The sequence below is a fragment of the Pyxicephalus adspersus genome, chromosome 5 (genome assembly GCF_032062135.1).
Source record: "Pyxicephalus adspersus chromosome 5, UCB_Pads_2.0, whole genome shotgun sequence".
In the NCBI taxonomy this organism is placed as follows: Eukaryota; Metazoa; Chordata; class Amphibia; order Anura; family Pyxicephalidae; genus Pyxicephalus; species Pyxicephalus adspersus.
Window position 1 is genome coordinate 114,592,147 of NC_092862.1, and position 12,139 is coordinate 114,604,285.

Sequence of the window (12,139 nt, forward strand, 5' to 3'; positions counted from 1 at the left end):
AAAGAAAAGATAATAACCACCCAAAAGTGTGTTATTTCCGAACATGCACAGACAGAGGAAACATTTGGTGGAAAACTTGGCGTTAAAGCAAAAATGGTAAAGGTAAGAAGGTTGCGTTCCATATATCATCTGATGCATAGGATGCTGGGATACAGATTATTTCTGATGTAATATTGATCATCGTCATCACATGAATGCAGCTTAAATGAGCAGGCATGTCCTATGGTGTGTTGGCACCCCAAGTCCTTGCCTTGAAAATAAATGGACTGGCTTACCACAAGGCACCTTGCCACCACAAAACTTATTTAATGTGTGTTTAGCACACTTTATACTTCTGTGCTGCAGTACTGAACTTTTTTAATCTGCTCCACTTTGCGGGAGTGATAATGGTAGATCATTTATTCTTTCCAGGGTACTTTAGGTTTCTGTTTCCACTGATCTTAAGGACAAAAATATAAAACTAGTAGCCTCCATTAGTATGGAAATCTAGTGAAGTGCACATTGTACAAGCAGCACTGTGCCTGCCATGAAGGTTATCAGTAATAGAGAAGATAATGAGGTTTAGCTCTATTATGGGAATATTTGGTGCTCTCAGTCATTTTTTTTTCAGTCATGCACAACATGCAGAGCTACATTGTCCTTTTTTCAGGTAATCTAGTAAAAGGTTATGCCTACCAGATATTACACTAAAAATATTTTGCAACAAAATAAATATTTCTGTATTCTGAGAATAGTCCCTGGATCTAGTTGTTATTATTATATAAGCATTTATGTAGCACCAACGCATTACAAAGTGCTGTACAATAAATAGGGTTGCAAATGACAGACAGATACAGACAGTGACTCAGGAGGAGGAGAGGAACCTGCCCCAAGGAGCTTACAATCTCAGAGGAAGGCTTGCTGTAGTTTGTCACTTCCCTCAATTCCCCATTTTTACCTGCATTATACTGTCCTTCATTACTGCTACCCTTCCTAATGATGTTACCTGCAATAAAAGTTTTGTCCCAGGTTGTAGGTAAAAATCAGGGTTAAATAATTTTGGATTTATTTAGTACTATAGCATTGGAGGCAATGGCAGAGAGAATGGAGAAAAATTATGGTGAAGATTTTTCTTGTTCACCTTGGTGACCACTACTCTGAATATACAGAACCAGGAACAAAAATATATCTGCCTGTAGGGAGCTTTGCTTGTTCTTATGTGAGATGTACTTTGTGATGCTGTAGTAATGGGGGGTGACCACAGGCACATCATTTATCTGGGTGTTGGATATAGAAATGGAGGATGGAGGTTATTAATAGTGTTTTACAACAACTGAAGAGGGGATAATAGCTTCCTGTTTTTATACACTATGAAATTTTATTTAGAGTGTAGTGCTTTTTGGTTAATATAGAAAATTATTTTTCTGAAATGAAATGGGGATAAATGAAAAGACCGGTAGGTTTGATATTATGAATGGGCTTTGAAGTACTAATTTTGTCTGTTTCTGGGAAATGCTAAGGGCTGGCAGTGTTCAGACAGCAAGATGATAGAATTATTGGTATTCCAGACTCCGGTGATTGGAACAGATGTTCTGTCGCTTTCCAAGCCCAATCACCTCATGCCATCACATTTTTATAATAGGAGAGAGATGAGTGCATGATCATGAGAGCAGAACCATTCCAAGTTTAAATAGTTTTATTCACCATGTGGTAAAAAACAGGTTTATACATGGTTCAGTATTTAGTTAATTCATTGCAAGAATGGTTGCTTGCTAAACCCATCTTACCATCTGTTCTTAGCCATATTTAAAGGCCATGGCATAAAATCTTCTTCATTTGGTTTTCATATTAGCAACAGGTGACTATGACTATTATTTTTTTTAACTGTTTATGAAAATGTTTTCATTATTACTGTATTCCACTTTGCAGCTGTATTTTTTTTTTTAGTATGGAAATACCCATTTTACTTGAATTTGCTGGCAGGCGGTGGTCCTGTGAATAGGGTGCTTCATAAGATTTGTGTTCACTTTGTTCACTTATTACTTATTCATTACAGGTTTTATTGTATTTATAATAGTGAGTAAGAACACTAAAGCATACTAGGTCTTTAAAAATAGCAGCCACAAATGCGTTCAGCATCTTGCACTAGTTACTCTGTTAAATACTCTGGCTTGGTCTAGGCAGAAATCAATAAAAATATTTATGATATATATGGTATAAAGGTAAATAGGGAAGTAGGAAAAGCATTGCCTGTTCTTTTCTTTTGATTTTGTACAATAAAATCTTTTTTTTTAATTTTTTTTTTAATTTTTGTATTTTTTGTAATTCTTGTTCTTCACATATACACACATATACATTTTCACATATACAAAGTACTTCTATGTACAACACCCCGTATAGACTTAGATCAAGAATCCCAAGGGGTCTCTAAGTGGGTATTTTTACCAGTCACATCTCCTGACTTACTTTGCTTACTGCCTGCCTTCTTCAATGACTGGTAAGTTTACATGTACAGGTATTTTGCTTTACAAATATGCATAGCAGCCCAGGTGCCTTCATGACAATCACTAGAGATGGAGATAAAACATGCATTGCTTATTTTGTGGTTCTGCTGGTTGGCTGACAGGTGCTCATGGTAAGGGCTAAAATATGACTGCTGCAGAAGATTGTTACACTCATGACGATACAGTGCCATCTACTGGTGGGACCTAATTACAAACCACAATTCTTTTTTTGTAAATTTCAAATCAAACAAATCATGGTTTATACTAGGGTATAAACAGTAATGTGAATTCTCATTATCCTTGATTCTCTTAAAGGAAACTGGTTACGAGAAAGCTATAGAGACTTCATTTGTTGAACTGCATCTAAAAATGTTATTTGTCGGTCTCACTCCTATAGTGATCCTTTGTCTTCATTGATTTCTCAGTGACCCAGACCAAATAAACTTATAAGATGGGATTCACTTACTTACTTACTTTATATTTGTTTTGGGTCAGTGGCTCAGAAAATATGAGTTCAGAAAAATAGTCGGGGACAAGTCAGAGACAAGTTTACAGTAGAAGAAGCAGTGGCAACCTTTGTATTTCTTTTAGTTTTCTTAATGAACAGGATGAATGAATTACACCCCTGCATGGCTTAATCAATGGGACCTCTCAGTCCTAGGCTCATTTTTAGTACATAATGCAGTGCTGAAATATCCTGATATCCATGGAAATATTGGAATCTCCTTACAAAGGATCATGGCCATTTTGTAAATACAGTTTACACTACGCACTAATAAATGAATGCTTTGCTGAATTTTTGTGTAACTAGATATGTTGCTTACATGTGTCAGTCACCAACCAACTGAAACATCTTAATGTTTTCACAGGTTTCAGTCAAGGAGAACGGGAACTTCACACAGGATGAAAATACAATACTGGAAATTCCTGCACCTACTACTATTGCCTATGCAGTTATGGAATTATCGGTAAAATGTGATGGCCACTTTGGTAAGTCAGAGGCTGCTGCATAATACACAGCTAAGGGTGTCAGTAATCTGATAATCATAGTACATTTACTACTAAACTGCTAAATCATAAACTTGCTTAGGCAAAAAACGACCAATTAACGACCGATTAACGATTATTCACGATTCAAATATAATCCACCAATAATATACTCACACTGTATACGATCATTTGAACGATGCAGGAAGTGACGTGTACCGGAGAAAGTGTACCACCAAACCATCCACTATCACTGAACGACCATACACACACAAAAGATAGCCAATGATCGCTGCCCAATCAGATCCACCGGGACGGTCGTTTGTTTCCAGCGACCTTCCTCGTTAGTTGTTGTTGGCCAGTTGTTGTTCACTTTTTTGTTAATGATTATCGGACGATCGGTCGTTAATCGTTCATTTCCAATGATAATTTTTGCATGTGTGTATGTAGCCTTAGATAATTGTACTGTGCTTAACTTAGCTTAAGCATAGCAAAACCCAAGAAAAATAAGGAGATTGCAATTGCTGACCTTTTTCTGAAAATGTCAAGTTTCTTGGAAGCCTCTAATATTTCTGTGTCACTGAGGAGCAGGTAAGGAGCAAGAAAACAGAAGAGATTTTAGAAATCCTGTTCTGTACACTATTTTGGGTCAGTTTCCAAGCTTCTGGATCAGAAAGACTATAAGCCAACTAGCATTTTTAGAAGGATCGATGAACAATGGAAATCTAAATATTTCTCTTAGTCTAAGGCTACGTACACAGGTCAGATGATTTTTGTCTTATAATTACCTCAGGGCTAGTATCGGACAAGAATCTGGCGTATGTACCACGCTCATCCAATATTGTTCATGGATATGTCCTGGGGGATCAACGAATGGTCGTAATACAAGTGAAGGGGAGAGGTGAGCTCCGTCATTCTCCCCCTCCATTGTCCATAGAGTAGAATAGAGCTGTATGTACAGCAGTGGTTCATGCATCCTGCATTGTTTTTTTTTTCGTTGGAAAGGATCTTTAACTTCAATTATTGAATGTGTGTACGCAGCCATAGTTTCCTATAGTGTACTTTCACACCTGGCTCTGGATCCAGCAATCCTGTATCTCCCCATGGCTGGCAATTTGCCAGCCGCTCAAACAATTGCACCGCAGTGCTATTTCTTAGAACTAGCAGCTGCAAATTTGACAGCTGGTAGCAATAAGCAGAATTAACACCACTCACTGCCACCTCTGTCCATTCCATATGAGCTGGTAGCTGGTATCATCTCCCTAGAGGCAGCTGTAAGTGCACCGCAACTTCACTGCAAGTGTAAACGTATCCTTAAGAACACAGTTGTATTAAATAAAGTAGTATAGGATTCATTGAGATGTACTCAACTTTTACCTACATAACTTAAGTATCAATTTTACTGCTATAGTTATATTTCCAGAACTTTATGTTTATGTTTTTATATTTCCAGAATATTTATGTTTTAAGCCTGTATTGAGACATGTAGTTCCATGTACTTCTTTATACACGGTCAGTTATTTCGTGATCTTGTTAAGTCAGCATGTCATCGTATTATCTGTATGAACAGGAATCGGAAAGTTTGTCACTTGTACAAAGTGACATTTGAGGCAGCATAACTATAGTAATGTGCAGAGTAAACTGTCAGCATGGAGTAAGAATAGATGATAAATATGTAGAAAGGTCACCAGGCAAGGTAACTGGCAGAACAGCCAGAGATCGTGTGTTACACATGCTGGTATTTTACATGCTCTCTGTCATGGTATAAGTAGGGCTGTCATTCAGTGTTATGTGCCTGTGACATAACCACATGAATGTTCAACATGTGATCAGCTCATGGTGTATCTGAGGACACTGTGACCGCTGTTGACAGAAACCATATACAGATTTAGCAATTTCGGAAAGCAGCAGAGCTGAACAGACCATTATGATATTAGTGAAAGTGATCATAGCCAACGTATAGTCACTCTGTACAGGGAAGGATATTTCTACATTTTATTATGCAGTACACCTTTATGTTAATAAGAGCAGCATAATTGCCTAATTTTCTAAAGTTAAAGTATATACCAACAAAGAAATTGCTTAATTAGCTCAGTTATTACAACATTTAAAAACTACAGAACTGACTTTGACAGACCTTAAGCTTTTGAGGAAATAATTCTAAAGATGTTGGGAAATTCATGTTTGATTAATAAGTTTTCTTTTAGTACTTGGGGTGTCCATCTTTGGAAACAGTATGAGTGATGGCAGGTAATAATTAGGTTTGTATAAGCAGTTATTACGCATGCATATTACGCACGTTGGTCCTTGAATTATGCTCAAAGAGAATATGTTAGGAAGGAAAACGGGAGGCTGAGTTTGCTAAAATGAGGCTGTGTTTGCTAAAATTTTAAAATTGCTCATTGCTTGGCTGACACCATACTGCCATCAACATTTTATTTACAAATATAAAAAAATAAAGTCACAACTTCATACACATTCAGCAATACCTGTTCAGAGTGTCTTTTAGTTTTGAAAGGGTCAGCAAACTGGAAAAACTTCTCTGCCAAGGATTTACACTATATGTTGTTAGGATCAGTGGGCTCTCTAAGGCTGGAGAGGATACACTTTCACCAGTGATGCTGGGTGATCCAGCAAACCTAAAATGGATCTGGTACAGGATTAAAAAAATGTGCTAACAAATAGTAAATGACTCTTAAGAAATCCATTCTAGGTTTGCTGGATCACCCAGCTTCACCGATGAAAGTGTATCCTCTCCAGCCTTGGAGAGCTTTAATAAATCAGTCCCAAGTGAGTTAAAATAAGTCCATGGATGCAATATACACAATTTTAAAAGCATTCTGTCAGCATTCCTTTATTGCCTGTAAAGCCATGCAGTTGCCTTAGATACTGGCATTTGTCACCCTCCTGGTCCCTGTGCCAGTGAAACTGGGACCATTAGAAGTGAAGAGCTATAGAAGATCTTTTTGTTTACCCAACTCCCTTTCGGTGAATAATCTCAGAATTGCTGAGGTCCGAGCACTTCTTGGCCTGATAAACTGCAGGTCAGAGATTCCAATTTACTTGTTTAGAACATTTCAAAATTTTCTTTATCTCTATTATTATTACACAGTATTTATATAGTGCCAACATATTACACAGCACTGTACAAAGTCCATAAGTCATGTAATTAGCTGTAGGACTCACAATCTAATGTCACTACCATAGTCATATGTCTTTAATACAGTTTATGGTCAATTTTTTACAGGAAAAGCCAATTAACCTAACTGTATGTTTTTTGAAATGTCCCAAAATCCAAACCCAAACCGTGAGAACCTGTAAACTCCATGCAGATAGTGGCCTGGCCGAGATTTGAACCTGGGACCTAGCACTGCAAAGGACAGAGTGCTAACCTCTGAGCCACCATGCTGCCCATACCAATTGAACTCTACACATCAATTGAAAATCAAGGTGGTCTTACAGAGGATGAGTGTGGGCATCATTGAGGTGAAGAATTTCTTAAATAGCACAAAGTAGCAGCAGTGCAATCTGAAATATCTGAAGGTATTATGAACACCTTCAGGATTACACAGCAGTTTTGTGTGGATAACAACTCATTTTGCACATAAAATATACCCTGTAGATACATTCTACTTCATGGCAGGAGTTGCCCTTTAATCAGCAGTAGAAATGTGATGACATTGTGCACACTTGTAACTTTGGCACATCCCGGGTTACAGTGGGTGGTAAGTGTAGGTGTTGTGATGGCGTCACAACTGCTTTGGTACAAGAACATTTTATTAGCAACATGTTGTATGCCAAGATTGTGCTTACACAGTATGTTTGAAGACTTGAGAGAAGAAGGACCTGCTAAGAAAAATGAGATTTAAATTAATCAAATATTACTGTGTTTTTTGCATCTGATATAATTACATAGGGTGATCAACAATCCTATTTTAAAGGTCTGTGCGTGTGAGTTTTGGGTGAAAGTGTGTGTGTGTGGGGGGGTAACATGCTCTACCCTATTTACCAAGAAATTAACCAAAGTCTTAGGAACAGTATTTTTTGGCTGCATTTATAAAATATCTTTCATTAGCTTGACCAATTTAAAGTCAGTTTAAATGTATTTACGTAATATTCGAGTAACTAGTAAACCTAAAACTTTTCAGTAACCTAAAAACAGCCGGGTGGTCACTGAAAAGTGCTGGGTGGTGCACCCAGCTAAAAGGGGCTACAATAAAATAACTTTACCCTCCTGAATACAATTTTTTAATTGCATTCACCTGTCCCTGCTCCAGTACAGATGCTCCTATCTTCTTCTTTCTGGTTGTGATCTTCAGCCATCTCTCCCCTCTTATTGTGTGATACTTTCCCCACCTCCTAGATTGTAAGCTCTTTAAACCACTGCTGGGGGTTTATCCTGACTAGAATTCCACTTTAAATGTATAGTATGTTTAAATAGAACAGCTGTAATTGTAATGTTTTAGTTAGATATATGTATCCAGTGTCACATGATTTGGGTTATGCTTAGGGTCACAGCATGTCAGGTGCTGCTTCTAAGAATTTACTTTGTTTTGTAATAAGCTGCCCCACATTAGATAAACAAAACAGCTTTTTATTGTATGGGTAAATTAATGACACTGAAATAAAACTCTCCCACATTTCTGTTTTTTTACATAGTAAATGTAAATACAACACCAGATGTAATAAAAAAAAAAAAATAAGGAAGTATATAAACATCTTGGCTACTGAAGTTAATAAAATAATTGGCAGAATGGTGTCACATTTATTAATATATAAATATACATATATATGTACAACATAAGTACAAAATACATCAATACAGGCAACAAATATAACAACCCAAATAAGCAAGTACAACTACAGAATAAAGAAGTCAAAGATTGTTCTCTTGCTATAGCATGATGTTCTTAAGATGATTTCTTATGGGTTGTGTATTCTTGCCTTTTACTCATTTCATGCAGCTGGCCCCTTCCACGCAGTAGGTTATGTTCCATGGTTATCCAGTTCTCAAAGTTATAATTAGAAATGATTGAATTAGTGGATTCTCTTGTAAATGTTTGATCACTTAGCATATGGCCATCATATGGTCCAATGATTGTCAAGTGATGGTGAATCAGCAGAAAATATATACATATATATATGAACTATGATCTATCACTTAGCCCATGTGATGCTTTTGGAGTTAATAATGCCAACAATATATGTATGATATAGATTTCTGGCCTTTGTTGGAATTAGGTAGCACATTTTTACAAAAGATGGAACCAGTCTAGGCATTGCTTGTAATGATTTAGGCAGTAAAAATACTGTGTAATGCTGGAATTCCTCTCACATTCCACATTCCAAATTCTAAAATAACCAACGAGTCATAAATGTTTTTTTTTTCTTAATGGAATAAGAAACATGCAAGGCACTGCATCCATAAATTAACTAAATCAAGAGAAGATTATAGATTGTCCTAGGAGAAGGTGATCCATGCTGAAATTCACAGGTTTTTGGAGCCATACTGTGTGTGCACCGCAAGCCTGTGCTTACCGAAGACATGAATGTAGGATGAATACATGACTTGGGATGTCATCTTCACAGGTTTTTGGAGCCATACTGTGTGTGCACCGCAAGCCTGTGCTTACCGAAGACATGAATGTAGGATGAATACATGACTTGGGATGTCATCAGTTCATACTGCATAATGCAATGCAGAGACAAACCCATTGGCCCAAGTGCATGGTCCTTTTTCTTTAAAGCACTGTGTTTAATACTAAGCCTACTATGTAAGGCTAAATGGTAAGTACAATTATGACAGAAATCAACTCTTCTTTTCTCTGTGTTATCTTCAATATATTGTAACATAGAATTACAGAACACAGATGCATCTTTCACCTATTACCATACTGGGGAGAGCTTGTAGCCTGCAACATTTTTGGTGGTCCAATAAAAATTAATAAAATGAAGACAGGATGTATCGGTTATCCTGGCAACCAATGCTGATCTGCACATGCAAAATTTAGACAGGTGGCATGGTGATCAGGCAGGTAAGAACACTTATTGCTGAAGGGACATTGCCTCTTCCTTTCTGCAATAAATCCCTGCCTGATCACATCTTATTAAAGTGGAAATTTAGCTTCACTTTAAGACTGCTGGCTGCATTTCTATTTTACAGCATATACACAGACTGTAGAGATGGGTTACATGTTTTATTTGTAACTGCTTTTAACTGCAGAGTAAAAGATTTTGGAGATCAATACAAAAGGACAACAATCAAATTCTTGCAAAGTTTTCCATGCAGGTGCTAATGTAGTATAGGCAGACATAAAGCTGTCATTTTATTTGAAATCTACACAGGATAACCTTGATCTTAGAGAAACGTGAGGAGTCTACTTATCATCTATGAAGTGGTCTGTACGCAGGCGTACATCTCCTCGCTGTGCAGCTGTCACAGTGTGTGATGTCATTTCTACCTCGGCCTGTGGTGAGGGCTGCGTGAGAACAGCATGGTGTCTGGCAGGGTGTGAGGATAATGAATGGTTTTCTTTCACAGTGAATTTATATTACCAGCACAAGAATCATGACCAAACTGTTCTAATCAACATCTTCGGAGGATATCTAAACATGGCTGTTTTATGCTTCAAATGGAAGAGATAGGATATTTTCAATAAGCTTTATTATAAGTTATTGCAGTGACAAGTTTAAAACTTAAATGTAAAGATTCGTAAGTGCTGTCTCTAGTAATCATCTTTATATCAGAGAAAATAATTTATTTGTATATATTAAATATTGATTTTTCTTTGTTAGCATTACAGGGTATCTAAACCCAAGAACAGACAATTTAAGGTAATGCATTCTACTAGTCATTAGATCTAGTATACATATATATAAAATGTCAAGTGGAAGAACCAACCGTTTCCTTCAGTTTCTAGCCAATTAGAGAAGTCCATGCAGAACATATTTTTAGTAAATTTAATGTATTTTGTGCAGTCAGATTATGACCTGTCTTCTATTGTGATATATAATATTTTGTTTTTATTGAAATAGACAGTGGTTATTATTATACAGTATTTATATAGCACCATCATATTACATAGTGCTGTACAAAGTCCATAGTCATGAGCTGTCCCTTGATAGGGCTCACAATCTAATTTCCCTACCATAGTGATATGTCTTTAATACAGTCTAATGCCAATTTTTTGGGGGGAACCAATTAACCTATTTGCATGTTTTTTGGAATGTGGGAGGAAACCGGAGTACTTGGAGTAAATCCACGCAAACATGGCGAGAACCTGCAAACTCCATGCAGATAGTGTCCTGGCAGAGATTCGAACCTGGGACCTAGTGCTGCAAAGGCCAGAGTGCTAACCCTTGAGCTCTCAGTTTTATAAACCCAAGATCCAAGTATATCCAATTTATGATTACATATAAATATATGCAGAACAATGTGTTATAAAGCAGTATAAGGGAAGGAAATAGATTTAGGTGAGTAACAACAATTATTCAATTAACAGTTTAAGAGATGATCTAAAGTGAAACAGTTAATGGGGTGGATAAAGCATGTGTCTAACATGACATAACACAAAACATGACTGTCCACCATCTTGGATTCTAGTTCAAGCTGGTTCTAACTGCTAGGGTCTAATATCAGCTTTCAAGGCCATCCATGTTCAGGGTCATCTTGTTGATGGTTTCAGCTGCAGGTGTTGCTCTCTGCAAAAATTCAAACAAAGCAGTAACTATTCGAATACCTTTCAGCCTATAGCATTCTTTTAAAGCAATACATGGGGCACCTAAAATTACCTCTCAACTTCATGAGCTTCAGGAGTACTTTTTGGGGCTGATTTATTAAAGTTCTCCAAGGCTGGAGAGGATACAGTTTCATCAGTAAAGCTGGTGATCCAGCAAACCTGTAATAGACTGCTTAAAGGTCATTTGCTATTTGTTAGCAAATGTTTTCAATCCTGGACCAGATCAATTCCAGGTTTGCTGGATTACCCAGCGTCACTGATAAAAGTGTATCCTCTCTAGCCAAATAACCTAAGTACATGTTTTTGGAATGTGGGAGAAAACCAGATTTCCCACAAGAAACCGACACAGACATGAGGAGAACCTGCAAACTTAATGCAGATATTGTCCTGGCCAAGATTCGAACCTGGGATTTAGCATTGTAAAGGCTAGAGTGCCACTGTTCTACCATGCTGCCCACAAATACTGTTTTTTTACTGTTGTGGTTTAATATCAGTTTTGCATTGCATATTGTGGAGTAATAGAATCCTTTCAGTTGTTTTCACTATGGTTAAAAAATGTGAATGACTGCATTTTGCACAGCGTTATAATGCAACTGCTTATATCATGTCTGTTTTCTTCCCCTGACAGAATTCTGTTTGTTGTCCGAAAAACAAGGAGGCTTTGAGAAAGAATGCACTGAAAAGCATCACTACGCAGAACCACTTGTGGCTCACACGGTGCCATTGTGTGACTGGGACGTGATGGACGGAAGCAGAAATGTGCCAAGCAATGCTTCTCTATCTGTCATAAGACAAGGTGAATTGGAGTAGCCCTGTTTCATGTACTGGTGAAGTTCTACCTCAGCTAGGGATAAGGTTCAGATTGCAGCAAGCACCATTTTGTAAATGAATAAAGATGTTTGCAAGTAGAAAACTTTAAATCAGTTGTCA

The 12,139-nt window shown here is 37.2% G+C and overlaps 1 protein-coding gene across 1 annotated transcript in view; it reads left to right on the forward strand.

The window, feature by feature from the left end:
* Positions 1 to 12,139, forward strand: part of GSDME (gasdermin E) — a gene marked incomplete in the record, with an annotated part of 55,552 nt that overhangs the window by 21,639 nt on the left and 21,774 nt on the right. The window contains 3 exon segments of the mRNA XM_072412511.1: positions 1 to 102; positions 3,353 to 3,473; positions 11,838 to 12,005. Coding sequence (XP_072268612.1) covers positions 1 to 102; positions 3,353 to 3,473; positions 11,838 to 12,005 — 391 coding nt within the window.